Genomic DNA, 22,277 nt, shown 5'->3' on the forward strand with positions numbered 1-22,277 from the left:
TAGATCCAATTCATCAGCATTTATTTCTCCATCAAAAGGATTGAATATGTATCTTGACTTCAGCCTTGAAGAAACCAATGTACAATGACTCACTTTGTTCTTCCTCGGTACTTTTAAGCTATTATTTTTACTCTTCTTGTTCTTGTGCAATACCCAGTTATCAAGTTAAAGCTAGGTGTATATTCTCCAGCATATCTATCTTTCCTATTGAGGTGGAAACGCAAGCAATGTCACTTTCCAGACTTCTAAACTATGCCTCATCCTTATCCATCTCTTTTTCCACATCTCTTTCCATCAATCTTGATGTCCCATTCCACTCTCTTGTGCCAGTATTGGGTTCAAAAGGAACCAATTTATCACTTCCACCTGACCTTTGTATTGGCAAGCCAAAAGCCTTCTTATATCTGTAAAATGTTAAGACACTCTTCTAACAATCACAAATAACAGGTTGTACTTGTCAACTCTACACAAGGCTTCCACCAACTAAAATCTTACTCTACATTTCTTATAAGTTCAATCTCAAATGCCCAAAGATGCAAGGAAACATGGAAACAAGATCTCACATCCACACAAAAACAAACAAAACATGAAAAGATGTTACCTCGTACTTCTTATGCCACTTATACCCAGTCAATTACAAGTGTTTACAATGTCAATAGGGTGAGTTGGAATACTTTCAGCAAGTACAAGAAGCTCCAAATGCCGGCCATATGGGCACAGCACCAAGGAAACCCTGCTCTTCCTCTTGCAACAGTCAAATTCAACACAGATAAAGGTATAATTGAAAGCCAACCCTTGCAAAATGTGTTTCAAAGCCTTTTCCATGTCCAGCCTTGGCACCAAAATGAAATCTAAAATTGGAAAGTTGAACTGAGGAATACCCTACAAATTCCACATTCCGTCCACTTTGTATGAAACCACCACCTAATGAATTCTGGCTAGTATAAAACCACTGAGGCAGTTACACAAATGCCTCATGTCGAAAACCAACAGTTTTGTCACCATTCAATTTTCTCTCATTTCCAGCATCTGATCTTTGGTTTCTAACCTCCTTGTGATGCTCTGGATCACCTCAAAGCTGCCCATAACCAAAGGACAAACATCATAGCTTATGAAACAGTCTTATGGAGGAAACAAATATAGCCATAGTCTTGAGACAATTCAACTAGAAATGACATCAACTGTCCCCACTGTCATATTATTTGGATAAATTTTTTGAGTCATGTGGCTTCATAGGCCTAATTACTTTATATGTCGATTGCAAGCAAACTATGTCACAATTGATATAAGACATTATATTCGAAATCATCATTATTGGGTACTACAATTGCATTTTTTCAATGGAAATCATGTGTTTTCTAGCCCATGTCTAGTTCAAGGTCATTTTGTTTTAGAAGTAATATGATTTTTCAACAGTCTTCATTGTTTGTATGTTGTTTCACAATATCTTCAATTTTCATTGTACTACCAAATTAATTAACTCCAGATATAGTATCTACTACAACATTCATTTTCCTAGCTATAAACCAACATGGGTCGATATTCATCAAAATTTGATGCCACCAATACTATCTAAATGGAAGATCTCCTTTAGTATGAAAGTGCAATGGTTATTTTTGGTTGTATACGTATTTCAGAATTGTTGTTTTTCAGATAGTATTTCCAAGCTTGATGACCTCATGTGTCACGCTCCGGCCATGAGTTCATTGATTTTCCAAAACAGATTGCAGCCTTTACAAATCAAACATAGGCGAAGGAATAAATGATAAGAGCTATTCCATGTAAGGGGCTAATCAAGGCAAAGGAAATTGAAAAAAGGGGCTGCGATTTCCTAGATAAAAGATATTTAATTAAAATATAATTAAGGTTCAATCCAGCGATTAAGAGGAAGAGTGGTGACTCTTTCAAAGGGCAGAAATGATGAAGAGGTATGACTTCTCCCTCGTATTGGAAGATATAAAAGGAAGAAGAGTTAATTTGAAATGGAGAGATAAAAGAAGGAAGGATTAATGAAGGGAGCATATCAAAGATGGAAGGATGAATTTGGAAAATAATTTATTATTATCAAAGGGCAGCAATGAAGGGTGGTGACTCAATTCTTAAAGATGGTAACTCTCTCGCCAATAAAATATAAAGGAAAGATCATTCCAAGGATTCAATCATCACTCTATCAAATCAACTTTCATTCAATCATCATTCACCAATATATCAAACTAGCATTCATTACATCATCACTCATCCATCATCTAATCAAATGATCACTTAATCATCACTCACCAATACCTCAAATCACCAAATCAAATGAATTCATTCAATCAATCATTCAACAGCAATACATCAATCAATCAATTATATAAGTCTCAATCATTCACATATCGATTATTCAACAGCTAATCAATTCTAACCTAATTTAAGCATCCACTCATCAATCCCTTCAAGAAATGACAATAAAGAAATCAAGCAATCAGCAATAATCTAGCAAATTCCTTGAGAGAACAGTTTTGAATATTTGGAAGTGCCTTGCAAATAGGAAGGATGAAGTCTCTTCCAAGTTCACAATAGACAGAAGGACGGCCCCCCTTACATTCTCTTATCAACTTGAACAGGAGTTGGAAGGATGGCCAGCCTTCCATCCTCTTGGGCTTGATCAAGGAGGACAGCAAGCCTCCAAGGTGAACTAAGAGATGTAAGGGTGGCCTACCTTCTATGCTCTCGGCAAGCCAAGGACGACCAACCTTGATAATTGCCATTCGCAAGCATTTCCAAGGAATTCACAATGTCATTGGCTGCAAGGAATATGCTATCATTTATTGATCTGAATATTAGAGCTTTGACAAGATAGTCTGAAAGAGAAATATTGCAAAAAATCAAGATAAGTTCTATCTTCTGAATTATTCATAGAATTATAAGTTCAATATTATGATAAAATTTCTTCATTTTTGATAAAATTATATAAATATATTGCAATCCTCACCTTAAATTGGAATTGTTGCTTTAGGGCAAAAATCAGCAATATCCCAAAAAGGGACATTACATCATGTTTAACAACATGTAATACTTGGTTAAGTATGAGTTATCTTTGTTCAACATCATTCCTATTCATACTTTTATGGGCTATTATTCTACCATTATGTAATTAAATGGTTCCTACAATGTGACCACTAACATTGATATACTATAAGAAATGCTATTGGATCAACTGATCTCAGAATTAGTGCTTCAATTAGTGGCTTTTAGATGTTTCTAAATATTGATAACAAAATTCTTTGGTTGAACATGCCACATCAAGGGTGTGATTAAATTTCTTTAGATATAGCTTGCTTCTTTTATCCTTTTGTTTTCCATGTGTTATGAAACTGTTTTAACAAATCCATTTATATCCTACAATAGTAAAATACCTACTCCTTGCATAGGGAAAAAATCTATTTGGTCATAATGTTAGGTGCATAGATACCAAAGTTTAGAATTGTATTTAAGTCTTCTAATTCTCCCTCTTATGTCTAATTCAATAATCTTTTTGAAATATTGACTTTATAGCCGAACTTGCTAGAGACTAGATTTTGTGCACATCCTAAATATGGGGGAATTTGGGATTCTCCATCATTCACATTTCGCTCATTGTGGGAAAGAAATGGTTTTGACCTATTTTTTGTATTTTGTTGCTCAAATCTTCAACTCTTCATTAGATAAGCTTTTTAATTTGTTAGTTTGAGATTGATTTCAGTTTTCTTATGCATTTTTGGCTCCAAAACTTCTCAAAATTAAACCCATGGCAGTTTGGGTGTTGATTTAATTTTTTATTTGGCTAATCCTTTTTTTAAATATTTCCATGCGTCTTCATAGCTTTTAGAAAGTGTCCTTAGTTGCATATGATGTAATTGGAAATTAATTTGTAATTTAGATTCACTAAGAATCTTGGCTTTAATTGTTATATGCATTCATGAAGGAGATGAACTCAGCAGTAGTAGTTAAAAACCTATATTTAGCAAATCTCTCAAGTTGAGCATGAGAATTGAGTAGTGGAGCATCTTGAATGTTTTTGGTGGATCCCATACAAGTTGAGCGATAATTTTGGATGCCCACCCTTGGATATGGGCCATAAATCTAAGAATCTTGGCTTTAATTGTTATATGTATTCATGAAGGAGATGAATTCAGCAGTAGTAGTTAAAAACCTATATTTAGCAAATCTCTCAAGTTGAGAATGAGAATTGAGTAGTGCAGCATCTTGAATGTTTTTGGTGGATCCCATACAAGTTGAGTGATAATTTTGGATGCCCACCCTTGGATATGGGCCATAATGAAGAATCTTCAAGTCAAAGATGTCAACTATTATTGGTATGGAGGTTATTTTTTGCTATTAATGGCTAATTGGAAGTTACGTTTACTATTCTTGTAAGTGCCTCTTCATTTTGGACAAGGGATTTTTTGCATTTTACCATGGTTTGATGATACAGTTTTTTGAGAAACTATATGTGGTATTCCTCTACCATTTCTCTATAAATCAGAGACATGAGATGATAATTTTATAAGATTGCTTTACAGATACACAGGTGTTGCTGGAGTGCTGTCAAAGTGAAGGGAGTGTTAGTGTGTGTATGTATCTCATATTTGAAGATCAATACATACTTTTCCTCTTCCTCGTGTTAAAAAATTTTCCCGGTTTTGATATGATATGCTGATTTATCTCTTATTGCCCATTTGGCAATCACATTATTTTAATTTTATGGTAATCCTTGTTTTAAAAACAAATTTTGGATTTGCATACACTTGTAGAAGTTATTCTTGCAGCAGTTTCACATTGTTTCTCAACATTTTTTTCTTAGAAGGATGATCTATATGTGAATTTTAGGTTCTCTATATTAAGGGCTAATAATATGACTTTGGCTAATTTTCTTGATTCATTTGGGAAAATACCCTCTTTGACATGATGTTTGAGTCTTGAGGCCCTATATCTATCTAACCATTTGGTATTTTTTCAAGGATTTCAGTTAGTCTTGCGGCCTTGGCAATATATTTTAAGTTGTTTTAGTATATCTTTTAATGCTAACTATATCTCTAAGGAAACCCAACCACTTCCCAAAGGCTTCCAATATGGAGAAGCGTGCTTACAATTGTGGCTTGAATTTGGGTCAAGTGTCTACCAGGTCCTTGTAAATTTTCACTTTATTAGTATATCACTCAATAATATGCCTATGAGATGCAAAACTATTCATCTTCTTCCAAATTTTTGTATAACTTAATGATAGTGTCCATAGACTTGAGTCATGATTCATAGTTGAAATTCGCTGGAGATCAAAGATTTACTGATCAACTTTATTGAATCTTTTTGTTGAAAAGAATGGCGAAGCATATTCTTCTTATTCCGTATCCTCTGCCATCTTTTTCCATGTCTCTTGATCTTTGTTACATATCCAAATCAACTTTGATGCTTCTACATCATCTCCAATAGATTTTTTGGTATTGCCCAATTATCTTTGCAACCCATGACTATTTGCATAGTATTTCACTAGGTATATTTATTATTTTAGCCATTATATATGTGGTTGGTAAAATGAAAACGAAGACATGCCCTTGTCATGCCCTTGTGACATCATTACAAATCATCCCACCAGTAGTCGCATAGAATACAAAACCGCAACCTAGGATCCTACAAACACACCCCAAAAGTTAAAGCTTGAACACGAGTACTTTGGTATAAGTGGTGAACATTATCAAACCACATCTTGTTGGTTGAGCTTCTTGACTACACATCCATGAAGACCAATTAACATGGACCACATTAATCCCACTGACATGGATTGTATGTGGATAGTCACCCAAATAACATGGATCTTCCACTAATCACAGAATATAGTTATCCAATTAACATGGATCCTCTTCTGTTGGCAGAGAAGAGTTATCCAACTAACATGAATCTTCAAGCTTATTGTCGGCAAAGTATCCAGTTAGCATGGATCTTTCATTGTTTTTGGGCAATAGTTATCATCATTTTCAGGACTTTCTGCTTGTTGTGGGAAATTGTTATCATCCCTTTTGGGAATAAGTTGTTACCATTTATTTAAATACAAGCTCGCCAGCATAATACTTTAACATTTTTATACTGCAGTAAATATTCAACCAAAACAATGTTAAGGGTCATTCACATCTTAAGAAAAAGCCAACTGAACAATGAAAATACTTTGGTTGAAGCTGAATTTTTAATACAGTTGAAGAATTGAAACAATTCATCTTAGCTCTGTTGGGTATCTACTATCATAAACATTTGATGGTGTCATATACATCAAGTGGCAATACACAGAAACCAGTTAAATAAAGTGGTCCATTTAGTTCAGAATGGCAGTCATTCATTGACAACTCCTCTCCTTATGCTATTTTCGAGTTGCACCAGCAAGGAAAGCTACATGGTTTCCAGTTTTAGCTTTCCCCTTTACTGCTATCCTTTACATTATGACATCACAAATAAGCTAGAAGCAATTCAAACTGAAAAGGTGCAACTGAATAGCCAACCTCATGCCTCAACAATAGCTATTGGCTTAAAAGTTTTTCACTGCACCAAGCATTCATAACAGTTTATATCCACTGCATTAATGAGACTGAACTCTCCTTTTGATTATAGAGTTGAATTTTAGTTGTAAGACTAATAGCTCTTTACAATATTGCGTTTATTTAACTAATGAGATCTTTTTTGGCCACAAAACAAGACAACCAATAAGACTGTACTACATATCAGCAATGGAAGTTATGATACATAAATAAATAGAATACTGATGAATCGAATACAACATCAAATGCCTCCTGCAAAGGTATTTTTATAGATGTATTGAATACATTGTGAGTGTCAGCAAGTTGCATATTGATGCAATAGTGGAAACTAAATTGGAACCAACTGCAGCATCCATATCCAAAACCCTCTTTCTAGTGCCCTATGTATTTCCACTCCAGTAAGTTCTATTTACTCAATAACAATCTATCCTAGTACTCGAGTCACAATCAAGATTAAGATAACTACGATACAAAGATCATCCCACCAAAGAAACATTGTAAATAGAAAGGCAGGTGGTTACAAGAAACTTGTTGCCCAGTAACAACTTTCTGTTCACAACATATGAACTTTATCATGGGAGCAAGCCACATAACAAAGGAAACAAAAAAAATCTATGCACTTGCCAAAAGGAAAATGAATTGACAGACTGTAATGTGAAATAGAATATCCAACCATAATTACCAAGAAACTCCAGTATACAAATAAGGACCATGTCACCATCCCTGTAACCACAATTTTTGATGACTACATGTTTATATATAATATAGCTGTATCCTTATCCATATACTCAAAACATTCTAATATAAATGGCATCTCCATCCCCATACCAGTAACTGTACCCCTACATCTCCAGGTAATTATGTATCAACAGTGACATAAACCATAAGTATGCAGGCTGGAATTAAACACAAGAGAGAAGTATATACTGTTATTGTGCATATCATAAAAAGGTATACTTATAAAGCAAGCAGAATTCTAAGAAGAACTGATCAAGATGCTCACTCAAATAATATAAAGGAAAGCAAACTAATTCTCATAATCAATATATATCAAATCCCAAGAAAGTAGAAGTGAGTGAAGAACAATGGATTTCCAGAAAAGTAAGCAAAAGCACCCCGATGTATTTCTGGTTTTTGAACTTGACACTCAAGAAACAAGACATATCTGCTATTTATTATGCACATTGTGGAGTACCATAATTATAAGACATATTTAAATAACAAGCAGATACCATCCAAAGATTAAACATAAAACTTATTGTTTGTGCATTGTCCCATTATATTATGCTAAAGAACAAAACCTAGTTTAAATTGTTTTTCAAAGCCGGCCAAGATATCAAGAGAGTCAACACAGCAGAAAATAGTCATCATGGAAATAAAAATTATATTTTGAACAACTCCTGAATTGTATTTTTTATCATAAGGTCACTTTGGTGTTACTGTTCGACAACAAGAGTATACACCAGTAAATAAAGAGGTAAACGAGATCAGATAGTTTACTATTATAGAATGTGATACATGGGAAAGAATCTACAAGAAGTCTTCCGTCCTAATGAGACAACATTTAAATTGACTAAGACAACATTGAAATTGCCTTGCAGGAATAAAGAGCACAAAATCATCTGAACATTGATCTAGATGGCATGCTAGTTTGTGCTTAACTCAATGAATGCAATATGATCCAATTTGATGCAAAATCTGTGTCCATTTTTACACTGTAGAGATGAATGAAGAAAGTGACATAGAAAGAGAACCAACTCCAGGGATGCAGTAATATGGCAGAAATCTCGCAGCTTTAAAATTGCTAATTATTAACAAATGGGTGTCAATCTAACTGGTCTAGTTATGAGACGAGGCAATTATCTGATTGACACCCAGGTCGAAACCCTCATGTGCCCGATGTTATCTGGACCCTGTGTTAATGGGGCTTCATGGATATGACCAAAGAGTTGGCTTTCAATGAACCCAAACATCAAATGGCTATATGCTAAGATAGTTGGCTTCCTAGTTGGGAAAAAAATGCAGTTACGAGATGAATATTGAAACCTATAGTGACTGAGAGAACCATCTGCTCCCCAGATAATCAACAACCTAAAAAACCAGGAAGTTAACAAGTGGGTGTTGATCCAAATATTGAACTACACAGTGTTTATGAATTTTCCAGTGACATACAATAAAAAACACACCGTTCAACATAACTGTTTTTCAATATGCAATTTGTTTTCCTTCTGCACATGATACTGTTACTACAAATCCATCGATCACAAAGTACACAAAGGTTGTTGCACCAGGTCTGAAACAAACCTAAACCTAGTCAAACTACAACCTTCCTGAAACAGCTTGCGAAGATGAAAAACTGGGGTTAAATAAACACACCCCACATCACTAATGCAAGCATAATCTTAACCAGAGTCCCCTCGAACACGAAGTTTATAAAATACTTTTGTTTCTGATAAAAGATCACCTGGTGAGGAGGAGGACGTCGGGGATTGATTGAAGTTATGGCATTTGCAGCAGCATTCAAGATTTCGGTGCTTCTACTCGCTGAGTTGTTGGCCATCATTGCCATCCTCATCTTCAATTCTCTGCGTTATTCAGACAACAAGGTAATAAATGTTTTATTTATTAATATCTGTTACAAAATCACCGCCATGAGATGCAGAAACTTGTACAGTAAGTCATCTTACACGCTCAAGCCAGGCTTCCGAAAAAGTATTGTTTTGGTAGTTTAGAATAACTATAAAATTGGGTTTATATGTTTGAAGATGAAGAAGATGCATGGAAAGAAGGGAAAGAGAAAAGCTTACCAACGCCCACATTCACAACAAGTGCCTGGTCAAACACACGGATTAACGTCTAATGAAATCGCCCATTTCTTTAACTAATGATTCTTAGATATCCTAATACAAAACACATCTTGCTATTGTATACGTTATTGCCAAATTTCTGTTATTATATTTGACAAAGAATTTCAATATTTTATTTTATTAAAACCATCTTTTCTTTCATTTCAAAGAATTCTTCTTCCCTGCAAGAAAATTATTTTAAATAACTTGGCACGTGGAATTTGAAGCATTAGACTATGTTGGTTTTTTTAATTCTGTATTTTTTTTTGTTTTTTATATGTTCAGAGTTTGAATTTGGGTTTTTGGTTTGGTGATGCTGTTTGGCAGCTAGTTTATTCAAGACTAGATAATTTTGTTAATGATTTCTTAGAATAGAATACTTTCATTAGTTTAACAAAAAAAAGGGTTGAATTTAATGGGAAAAAAATAGTTTCAGAATATAATTGAAGTTCTAGAAGATGCTAAGCTGTTCTTAGTCAATTGTTGAATTTGAATGATTTACAAAGAATTCTCAAAGATAAATTCTTTTTGTTCAACGTGGAAGTCTGATTTTCCAAAAAAAAAAGATACCCAATATACGTAATAGTGAATATATAGTAGAAATATCATATCAAAACCTCAGAAATTGAAATACAAATTTTATTTAAACTAATTCAACAAAATACCATATATAATATTAATATCAGATGAAAAACTCAAAAATCCAAATAAAACACAAATTTACCCCAGAATCTTAAAATTTTTAATTTAAAAGAAACAGTAAAATCAGTAACAAAAAGAATCGAAAAAATCCCACGAGCTGAAAGAGAAAGTAATCCCAGTCCCACGTCAGTGATTGGTGAAGATCGAAAATGCGGTCCATTGATATTTGAGTTGGCATTATATCTCTCATCACTCATGTCATCAATCAATCACTTTAAAATTAAAAAAGCCAACTACACAAACGAACTACTCTGTGCCGACTCTGCCATGTTCGTACCTGCAAAAGCATAATTTATTCCTTACTTTAAACTCCTTGTGCCTTTTTATGATTGGACCACTAAAATTTACACTTGCACTTTTGATTATGATTTAATAGCTACTAGATTTCATGGAAGATTGCATTTGCTTTATCCTTGCAAGCAATGAGTGTATCTTTTTCAGTTGTTGGAGCCCCATCTGGGTTTTATTTATCATTGTTTAATTATGGTAATCATATATCTATGGTGACGAGGAAATCAAATCTATCATTGCTTAAGATAAAGAGGTAAAACTTAGGTATTTCTGATCTTAATTTTTAAGATTTAAAGTTCAAAATTTGAGTGTGGTAGTTTAGTTTTTTAATGGGGGATTTTATCCTTTCATAAGATCATTTTGTTATTCAATATCGAAGTATGAATCTTAGGGTGAAACTTTTTTAGTTGAAAGTTCAAGATTGAGAGGTGTTCATTTGATCGAAGTCACCCAAAGCACCATCCTAGACTCATCCCTTATGGTGCATTGCACTCAGCGAGTGAGATTGTTGAAAACCAATCAACTTCGCAAGCAAACCAAGGGCCTGGTGAAATAGTTTTTTGAATTGAACAAGAATTGGATAAATTCTCTTTTTTACATTTATGAGGTTAAATATAGTTTAAGAGATAATTAAACTCTTAACTTTTTTTTTTATTTGATTGTGTAGATTTTTATTGCCAACATTTCAGATAAAATTTTATGATCCATCATCAAGGTATGAGAGCAAGAGAAGAGAGAAGTGGGGATTTTAGTAGACCTAGATGACTAAATATATCGGAAAGAGGAACAAGGCTAGTCGAAAAATGAACCTAGGAGCTAGATGAGATATAAAATTATAAGTATATATATATATATATATATATATATATATATATATATATATATATATATATATATATATATATATATATATATATATATATATATATATAACAAAAAGGAACCAAAATAAAATATAAACCAATTACAATTAGAAAGACAATATTAAATTATATCACAATAATATGTAAAACAAGTAAAATTGTGAAATATGATAAAACTAATGCTTAATTATCAAATAGAAAAAGGGGGCAATATAGAGTTTAGAATAAAGATTGTATAACCAATATAAGGACGATCAAAGCAAGGGAAGTATAAAATATAAAAATAAATGTTGCAATGGACGCTCACTTTTAGCTTACAACCCCCCTGATAGTACCATATGAACAATATGTGGTCAATGCTGAAAATATGCTTCGAAAAATGGATACTTACAAAGGTAAAGGTGCTCAAATTCAGGCTAGATTACAATGGACCAAAGATGGAGATCGGGGCTCCAAATTATTATGCCAACCATCCTGACATTATGAAAAACCTTTTATGATCACTTTAGAATTTGTTTTTACTAATGAATCCAAAGATGGCATCCTCCTCCCCGATCTTGAAGAGAGTGTTGTTGATTGTATTCCTAAGAAAATTGACCCTAATTATAATAGATTCCTTGACCATCTTCTCACCGTAGAGGAATTTGATGAATTTTTTCATTGTATGGCCTTAGAAAAGAGTTCAGGTATAGATGGACTATTAGATCAATTTTATGGAACCCTTTGGCCACACATCCATGAAGACTTTTACAATGTCTACCTTGAAAGAATAGAAACTAGGTCTTTTGGAAACGTTAATAATCGAGGGTCGATTAAGCTAGGACTTTTACAATGCCTACCTTGAAAGAATAGAAACTAGGTCTTTTGGACACATTAATAATCGAGGGTCGATTAAGCTTATCTCCAAAGGGAAGAATGAGGGCATTGTTAATGGATGGAGACCTATTATGCTCCTCAACACCTCATACAAAATCATTGCTAAAGTGTTGGATCAAAGAATTAAGTATATGACTCAAGAAATTATTCGTCCGAAGCAAACTAGATTCCTAAGTGGCAGATTCATTTTAGATAACTTGGTTCTGGCTTGGGAGACTATGGAATGGGCTCAACAATTTGCTCAATATGCTCTTATCATTAAACTAGACTTTGATAAAGCCTACTATTGCATTCAGTGGCCTTTTGTCCTTAAAATGCTAAATGGCTTGGTTTTGGCCCAAAAATTTGTGAACAAACTAATATTATTTTTATGAATGCAAATTCTAGAGTGGTTGTTAATGGTGTTCTTTCTCCTCAATTTCCCTTGCAAAAATCCTTTCGTCAAGGGTGTCCTTTAGCTCAATTCTTGTATGTTCTTGTTGTTGATGCGTTGGGATATCTTTTCCAGCATGTTATGCCAGTAAGCTTATTATAGGAATCAAGCTTCCAAGAATACCACAACCCTTAACTCCCATTTTGCTTATCATAGTATGATCTTCATTCAAAACTCAACAAAGGAAGTGACCAATATGCTTCATATTTTGGAACTTTATTGTTTGATTTCAGGATCTAAACTAGCCATGCATAAAATTGAATTTATAATTACAAGACCCTACCTTTACCCCCAATGAGTATAGAGAGCTAAAATATGGTACCATCACAAGAAATCTTAGGATGCCTTTTTTATTTGGAGTTTCCCTCAAAGATATGTGGAAGTTGTTCTTCACCAAAATTATGCATAAGCTCCTAAATTGGTCTAATAGATTTCTTTCCATGGCTAAAAGAATTCAAGTTGCCAACAAAATCCTCATTGTTAGCCATGCCTATATTTCCTCTTACTGGTTACCATCTAAATCATGCTACAATTAGTTGACTCAATTTATCAGAAGCTTCCTTTCTACTAAGTGGGGTAATAAATAAGGATTGCCTATGACTTCATGGATCCAATACATTCAATCAAAAGATAGAGGAGGATTAGGAATCATTGACCCTTACACTCAAGGCATTTTCCTTCATACTAAATTGATTGTTAGAGCACAAGATGGCGATGCTCCTTGGAAAAATTTGGCTCATCATCATATCCAAACTATTAGAGATGGGCACTCTTGGGATTTGATCAAATGGATGGATAAATTTCTACTTGTGCCCTCCTTTAAGACTCATGGCTCTACACCATTCAACACCATTTGGAAGGCTTGGTAGATCTCTTAAAAAAAAATAGTTTGGCTTGATCAATCCTTAAGCCATGGTTTAAGTTTGGCCTCTTCCTTCATATGGTGGAATTGCTTGGTTCAAATTAGCAATGCCCCCTAGCTAATTACAAAGTTTTGAAGGGAAAACAACTTTTTTAAAGGGTATTTAGAATTTATGTGACTTATGGGACCTAGTTAGTTTTAATTGTAAATCATGGTCGTGATTGAAGTCTCAATTTAGACTCTCTACAATAAAAAAACCTTCAATCCTACAAATTCAACAACTTGTCTTGCTAAAACTTATATGCATGTTGTCCACTCTGAGCCATGATAACTTTCTCATTGAATGGAAATGGCCTTGTAATTCAAATTTTGTGTCTTCCCTCTTAAAACAATTTATAAATAATTCCTACCCAAAATAACCTGTCTTAACCTCAAATGGCATTGCAAGTTTAATCATGCTAAGTGGAATAAATTGAGTGCTCTCATATGGAGTTCTAAAGTCAATGCCTAAGCTCAATCAACAGCCTAAAAAAATTGCACGTTAAGCTTCCTATTGGTGTACATCTTTCTTTCATCTCACCCTCCTTGTCTTGTCCTTTCTATGTTAGAAATCAGAAGGCAACTGAGAGGGGGGGTGAATCAGCTGTCAATGAATTTCAACCCAATTATAACTTAATCAAACTTGATACTTAATGTCGGTAAACCAAACTTATTGCCGGTTGACAGATTAACAGTTAATATCAATACCGGTGAAACTTAATGCATGAAACAGAAAGAGAAACAACATCCACAACACATAACACAAAGATTTTGATGTGGAAACCCTGTAAGGGGAAAAACCACGATGGGAAACCTTACCCACAATCAGATGATACTACTGCAGATAGTATGTGTATACAAATGGGGTCAACACATGCAGAAAGGCCAACTGCCTAGAGCACACTGCTCAAATGGCAGTCGCGATGACTACAGTAGGATGGTTAAATCCTAGAATAATGTACTGCTCAAAATAGCACCTCCAATGTTGGATTCAGTACCAGTTAAGCTCTTATAAACACCTTCAAACCTTCCTTGAACCTTCTCTACGGTCTGCTCATATGATCTTCAATATTCGCACATACCATGTTACAATACCATACCATAACCTTACATACATCTCACATCTCACAAATGAGATCTTACATATATACAAAACCTAAGACCAAATGTGTAGGTCGGCTCACTAAGAATATTACAATAAAATCAATTACAAATAAGTCTTGATGTGATGCATCATGTCGGCTCAATATATTTACAACAATATTCAATCAATAAATCATCTCCATAACGTGTTGTGCTGATTTGGAATAGATAACGCACATCGGTCCATAACCTAGACCAATCTGCCGGTAACAGCAAATATGTCAACCTGATTAGACCAATAACCAAAACACCAAAACCAAGTATCCAAACCATGTCTTCAACATAATCAAGTGATCTCTAGATGATAACAAGTCATCATCTATGTTGTTGAACAATATACCGGTGATTGTGCATAAGTCACTGAACTTGTTGGTGAACACAATGTGTCGGTTCAATAGTAAATCAATATAACCATAATGCCAAATCAACAATGTTGATCTCCAGAAGGATAAGTGTTGACATCAATGACAAAACTAATGCAACACATCCATAATACCAACAATCTCCCCCTTTGGCATTGATGGCAACACTAGATGGAAAAACATCTAAGTGCCAAAACAAAATGCCAAAAACCAAAAACCAACAATCTCGAGAATAGATCAATACCAGAAATCAAAATCAAAATACAAAGAGTATATATCTCTCCCCCAATGAATAATGTCTCATAGATCTCTCTCCCAAGAATGAATCAAAATACAAAGAGTATATATCTCTCCCCCAATGAATAATGTCTCATAGATCTCTCTCCCAAGAATATTTTTCCATAGACCTCTCTCCCCCTTTGACATCAAATGCCAAAGCAATAATAAAAAAATACCAGAACATACAACCAACTACTCCCCCTGAGAAGTAGCTCTCCTCCATCAAAGCCGGAAAAAAGATTTCCCTGTTAGTTTCTGCCAGTTTGATGCCAATCTTCAATTGTCTAAGTCTCTACCGGTGAGGGTATTGCCCCAACCTGCTCTCTGAAATATTCAAAGGTTTCCTTAGGCAAAGGCTTTGTAAAGATATCTGCAATCTGCTCTTTAGTATTCACATAAACCAATCTTATTTCTTTTGCCTCAACATTCTCTTTCAGAAAGTTTTATTTGATAGAAACATGCTTAGTCTTAGAGTTAAATACCGGATTCTTTGATATATCAATTGTTGTTGAATTATCACAATAAATGATTATAGGTTCTTTGCAGTTTACCTTTATGTCCTTCAACATTTTCTTAATCCATAATACCTGAGTACAATTAGTTGTTGTTGCAACATATTTTGATTATGTTGTTGATAATGATGTACAACTCTGCTTCTTGCTTATCCATGGAATCAATCTTCTACCAAGAAAGAATGCACTGCTAGTGGTACTCTTTCTGTCATCCACATCTCTTGCCCAATTTGCATCGGTGTATGCACATAAATCAATATTTTCATCTTTAGGATACCATAAGCCAAGATTTGTTGTGCCTTGTAGATACCAGAAAATCCTTTTTACTGTTGATTCATTATTTTCTTTAGGATTACTCTGAAATTTTGAAACAATACATACTGCATTCATTATATCAAGTCTTGTTTGTGTCAAATATAGTAAACCTCTAATCATAGATTTGTATCTTGTCAGATTAACAGGAGTTTAATCATCCTTCAATGCCAATTTATCAGTTGTAGCCATAGGAGTACTTACCGGTTTAGAGTTTTCCATACCAAAATTCTTCAGTAGTTCCTTCAAGTATTTTGTTTGACATATGAATATACCTCTATTAGTTTGTGAAATCTGCAATCCTAAATAGAATTTTATCTCCTCGATCATAGACATTTCAAATTATTCCTACATCTTGTTAGCAAAGTCTTTACACAATCCATCTTTTCCTCCAAAAATGATATCATCAACAAAAACTTCAATGACCAAGATGTCATCATTAGTCACTTTGAAATATAAGTTGTTGTTAGTATTACCTTTAGTGTAACCAAGCTTCAAAAGATATTTGTCCAATCTAGCATACCAAGCTCTAGGAGCTTGCTTCAATCCATACAAAGCTTTCCTTAATCTACAAACCATATCTTTAACATTTGTCAATGAAAATCCATCAAGTTGTTCAATGTAAACTTCCTCTTCAAGATCACCATTAAAAAATGCACATTTTACATCCATCTGATATACTTTATAGTTCTTATGAGCTACAAATGCAAGAAATAATCTAACTGCCTCAATTCTAGCTACTGGTGCAAAGATTTCATTGTAATCAATTCCCTCTTTTTGTGAATATCCTTTACACACTAATCTTGCTTTGTTCCTGATTACCTTACCATCTTCATTAAGTTTATTTCTAAATACCCATTTAGTTTCAATTACATTTTTGTCTTTAGGCTGGGGAAAAAATGTCCATGTATTGTTCTTTTCAATTTGTTCTAATTCATCTTCCATTGCTTTAATCCAATGTCCACATTGACATGCTTCAATAACAAATGCTGGTTCAATTTGAGAAATTAAGCATACTTCTTCATTTGTTAGCCTTCCTCTTGTCATAACATCTTGATACTTATTCCCAATTATCTGATTTTCTGAATGATTTAGTCTTACATACCTGGGTTTATTCACATGTTGTTGTTCTTCAGTCACTATGAAATTCTCTAATGATGTCGGTGTGACTGGATCCACATTTTATACTGGTGCACTCTATATTGGTTCATTTATGATCATCTCAACTATTGGTTTAGAATCTACAGACCTTGAATTTCCTCTAAAGTGTTCATCTATCTTCACATTAGCCCTTTCAATGATCTTCTGCAATCTTTTATTAAAACATCTATATGCCTTTCTCTTAGATGAATAACCAAGAAATATTCCTTCATCACGTCTAGGATCAAATTTACCAACATACTCATCTCTCCTAATATAGCATTTGCTTCCAAATATTCTGAAGTATTTAAGAGTAGGAGTATTACCAAACCATAGTTCATAAGGGGTCTTGCCGGTTTCATTCTCTACCATTGCCCTGTATAACTTGAATTTTCCAAAAGCTTTTGATTTCTCCCTGAGAAAAGTAACACATTCTAGAATAATCATCAATAATTAGCATAAAGTATCTATCTCCCTGTAGACTTCTTGTTCTTGTCGGACCACACAAGTCAGTATGAATTAAATCAAGAACATTATTCGATTTCTCAGAAATACTCTTAAAGGTTGTTCTAACTTGCTTTCCCATTTGACATTCCTTACACACCGGATTATGAGGTTTCACAATCTTAGGTAAATCCCTTACTGCCTTAGTTGAACTGATCTTTACAATGCAGTCAAAATTCACATGACTAAGTCTCTTATGCCATAACCAACTTTCATCAATATGTGCAATCAAGCATGTCTTGTCATTTTTATTCAAATGAAAGATATTACCTTTAGTCTAATTACCAGTTGCAATCTCCAATCCAGTTTTGTTCATGATTTAGCATTTACCATTCTTGAATTGTAACTGAAATCCCTTTTCAACTAATTGACCAACACTCAACAGATTGTGCTTCAAACCTTCAACATAATAAACATTGTCAGTATTGTGCTTACCATCCAAAGATATAGTGCCTTTTTCCTTTGATTAAACAAGCTTTATCATTGCCAAATCTTACTAGACCTCCATTATATTCCTGAAAATATAAGAATTTACTCTTACCACCAGTCATATGATGTGAACATCCACTATCAATGATCCATTCATCTTTTCTTCAATTTTAGCTGCCAGGGCCTGCTCTACCGCTAGAACAGTAGGTGTTAGTTGATCTTCTTTTATTGCAACAAAAGCCCATCCATTGTCTCTCGGTTCTTCATCAGAATCATCAGTAACTCCTTCATCAACATAGTAACAAGATTTATCTATGTTCTTCTTAAATCTATATCTCTGATTTTCAGGGTTAGGCTTATATGTTCTTTTAGCTTCCTCTCTCAATCTTGCATGTCTATCAGGACATCTAGATGCTATATGACCAACTTTATTGAAATTAAAACATTTAAATGATGCTTTACCTTCATACTTACTTCCAATTGGACCTTTAGGCATTTTCCTTGCAAATAGTGCTTCAAGTTCTTCCAGTTCTTCATTTTCCCTCCTGATATCTTCAAGTTCTTTTGCATACAGTTCTTTCCAATCAGATTTGTCAGATGATGATGATGATGCTCTGAAGGCTAGATCTATCTTAATTGTAGCAACGAGACCAAATTTCTCAAGCTCAAATGCTGAAATTTTTCCAACCAAGGTATCTCTAGATACTGATGTATTAGGCATTGTTCTCAACTCATTAATTGCAGTTACTTTCATTTTGTATGCTGGTGGCAAGGCTCTTAAAACTTTAGAAACAATTTAATCTTCACTTAAGGATCCTCCACAACATTGTATTCCTAAAACAATTTCATTAACTCTTTCCATAAAAGCAGAAATTCTTTCATCTTCTTCCATTTTCAAATTTTCATGCCTGACCTGGTAACATTCCAGTTTTGCAATCTTGACAGTGGTATCTCCTTCATTCAATGTCTCCAATTTATCCCAAATAGCTTTAGCAGTAGATCGGTTTGATAATCCCATGATTTGCTGATATGATAATGTGCTCAAAAGTGTTTCTCTTGCTTTGCAATAATTTTCTTGATCTTTACCTAATGTTGGAGGATTAGGTTGATTCGGAGTAGGACCAACATAGTCATTCTGTGTAACTTCCCATATGTCTCCATTTTGATGTTCCATATACCATAGTTAGTTCCATCAAGTTTAGGATTGTCCTTCCTGAAAAAGTTAGTTGTCATAGGATCTCCTCAAGTTGTTAGGCTTATGCAAAAAGAGAACTTGGCTCTAATACCAATTGTTAGGAACTGGAAGGTGAGAGGGCATGGCGGGGCGGGGGGGTGAATCAGTTGTCAATGAATTTCAACCCAATTATAACTTAATCAAACTTGATACTTAATGCCGGTAAACCAAACTTATTGTCGGTTGACAGATTAATAGTTAATATCAATACCGGTGAAAGTTAATGCATGAAACAGAAAGAGAAACAACATCCACAACACATAACACAAAGATTTTGACGTGGAAACCCTATAAGGGGAAAAACCACGGTGGGAAACCTTACCCACAATCAGATGATACTACTGCAAATAGTATATGTATACAAATGGGGTCTGCAAATGTAGAAAGGCCAACCGCCTAGAGCACACTACTCAGATGGGAGTCACAATGACTACAGTAGGATGGTTAAATCCTAGAATAATGTACTGCTCAAAATAGAACCTCCAATACTGGATTCAGTACCGATTAAGCTCTGATAAACACCTTCAAACCTTCCTTGAACCTTCTCTATGGTCTGCTCATATGATCTTTAATATTCACGCATACCATGTTACAATACCATACCATAACCTTACATACATCTCACATCTCACAAATGAGATCTTACATATATACAAAACCTAAGACCAAATGTGTAGGTCAGCTCAGTAAGAATATTACAATAAAATCAATTACAAATAAGTCTTGATGCCATGCATCATGTCGACTCAATATATTTACAACAATATTCAATTAATAAATCATCTCCATAATGTGTTGTGCTGATTTGGAATAGATAACGCATACCGGTCCATAACCTAGACCAATCTGTCGATAACAACAAATATGTCAACCTGATTAGACCAATAACCAAAACACCAAAACCAAGTATCCAAACCATGTCTTCGACATAATCAAGTGATCTCTAGATGATAACAAGTCATCATCTATGCCAGTGAACAATATATTGGTGATTGTGCATAAGTCACTGAACTTGCTGGTGAACACAATGTGTCGGTTCAATAGTAAATCAATATAACCATAATGCCAAACCAACAATGTAGATCTCCAGAACGATAAGTGTTGACATCAATGACAAAACTAATGCAACACATCCATAATACCAACATTCTATGCTAAAAAGAAAATGATTAAACATGCTTTCTGGTTTTCTCACATGCTCAACATCTTTGGAAACATCTCTTCTCCAACCTCCTAGTACTCTACCCATGGGATTGGAATTATAAAACTATGCTTATTGGCCTCTCCTCGTACTAAAATGTTGTTTCTCGGATCTTTAGGCACATTATCTTAAAGTTCATATGGTAATTATAATGCTTAGTGATGGGTAGGCTTTTTGGTTGTTTTACATGGACTTATGTTATGTTAGAATTGTCATTTTATAGTTTAGACATTTTAGTTAAGATGGATATAAGTCTTTTTGCAGCTTGAACCTATAAACTTTGTCATCTATTAAAACAACCTCAATGATATGATAAATCTCTTTTAATGATATGGGACTGCTTGATGAAATGTTAGTTGGAAGTAATATTGTTTGAGTATGTGTTTTTGTGCATTAACTTCAGTGTGTGCGGCTAGAAGAGATACTAAGCCAACAGAGAGACATCAATTGTTGTTTTAAGAGAGTTGCAACCTTACTTAAACAAGGATTACTAAACCAGTCAATTTGGGAGTTGATGACCCTAGTAGATCTACCAGTTATAGTTGATCAGTTGTTGTTTTAGATCGCATGTCGGTCTATTGAGAAGATCTAGAGGGTGTCGTGGCCTATATTCGTGCATTGGACTAAGTCCTGGAATGATTCACCCTTCTATGCTTTTACTTTCAATAAAAGTCATCCTCCTAGTTTGTTGGGAGTGGATCGACTACGTAGTTAGTTAGTTGTTGAATTTCCTACAAATCCATCAGTTGTGGATGAAGTTTGTAATGCATTTTTTATCTTTCAAATACTTAATGTACTTTGCTTTCATAGTTTAATAAAGCAAGAGATTTCAGTTCTACCATATCTGTTGTTTAGAATTTCAATGTGCATGAGATGATGTTATAATCTTTAGGTTTGGTTAGAATCTTGGAGGCTCAACAAAGGGGACCTACTTGGGGAGCATCCACACTTGTTCATTTCTCTGCTTTGTTGAGTAAGTTTACTATCGAGCTTAAGTTTGTTGTTTAAGGTTTTTCGATTGACTCTCCTGAAACCACAAAAACTTCATTCTGTGACTGTTCTTGCAGCCAAAGGAAAGCATAGTTTTAGTTACCAGCTGGGTTAATTTATTTCTCGCATAGAATTATAAGCTTCACAATCAATAGGTCAAGTTAATGTTAGTAGAAGCAATGTTAAAATCTCAAAATATCTTCTAAAACATGTTTTATCTTTTTATGTAAAACATAAAACATAAAATATAAAGCATATAAAATATAAAAACATCTATTTAAAATATAAATTAGAAAACATAAAATTTATCTAAAATATAAATGAGTTAGTGATAGCAGAGAATTGAGCCTTCTAGTCAAGGAAATAAATCTTTATTACTAAGGCATTGTAAGAAACCAACACTTAGTTGCCTTCTCTCTCATGTTCTATACCTTTCAAATGGAAATCCTAATGATTTGTGGAAATCTCACCACCCCCCCCCATCTCAACCTTTTGCAATCCCTCACCTAGAACAACCCAAATCTAAAAACCTTCCTAAGCAAAGTCCAAGTGTAATTATACAATGCTTTTGAGGAAAATACTTTTGGCTCTACATGTAGGATTGTTGGTCAAGCTAATAGGCATATGGATTAACAATGTTATGGATAGCAAGGCCTATGATAATGGCAATGAAGTTCAACCTATGAAGAAGATCTTTGCTACTGTGTGGTTTTC

The 22,277-nt window shown here is 34.2% G+C and overlaps 1 protein-coding gene across 2 annotated transcripts in view; it reads right to left on the reverse strand.

Annotated features, from left to right (window-relative positions):
* LOC131066476 (uncharacterized protein At1g76660) overlaps positions 1 to 10,212 on the reverse strand; it is a 29,112-nt gene extending 18,900 nt beyond the window's left edge. Inside the window, exons 1-2 of one of the 2 annotated variants that reach the window (XM_058001245.2) lie at positions 9,353 to 10,212; positions 9,010 to 9,130 (exon numbers count right to left, since the gene is read on the reverse strand). In XM_058001245.2, coding sequence (XP_057857228.2) covers positions 9,010 to 9,120 — 111 coding nt within the window. In that variant the 5' untranslated portion in view covers positions 9,121 to 9,130; positions 9,353 to 10,212. The other variant, XM_058001246.2, reaches the window with a different exon arrangement.
* Positions 10,213 to 22,277: the final 12,065 nt, after the last annotated feature.

This window comes from Cryptomeria japonica, chromosome 11 (assembly GCF_030272615.1).
Source record: "Cryptomeria japonica chromosome 11, Sugi_1.0, whole genome shotgun sequence".
In the NCBI taxonomy this organism is placed as follows: Eukaryota; Viridiplantae; Streptophyta; class Pinopsida; order Cupressales; family Cupressaceae; genus Cryptomeria; species Cryptomeria japonica.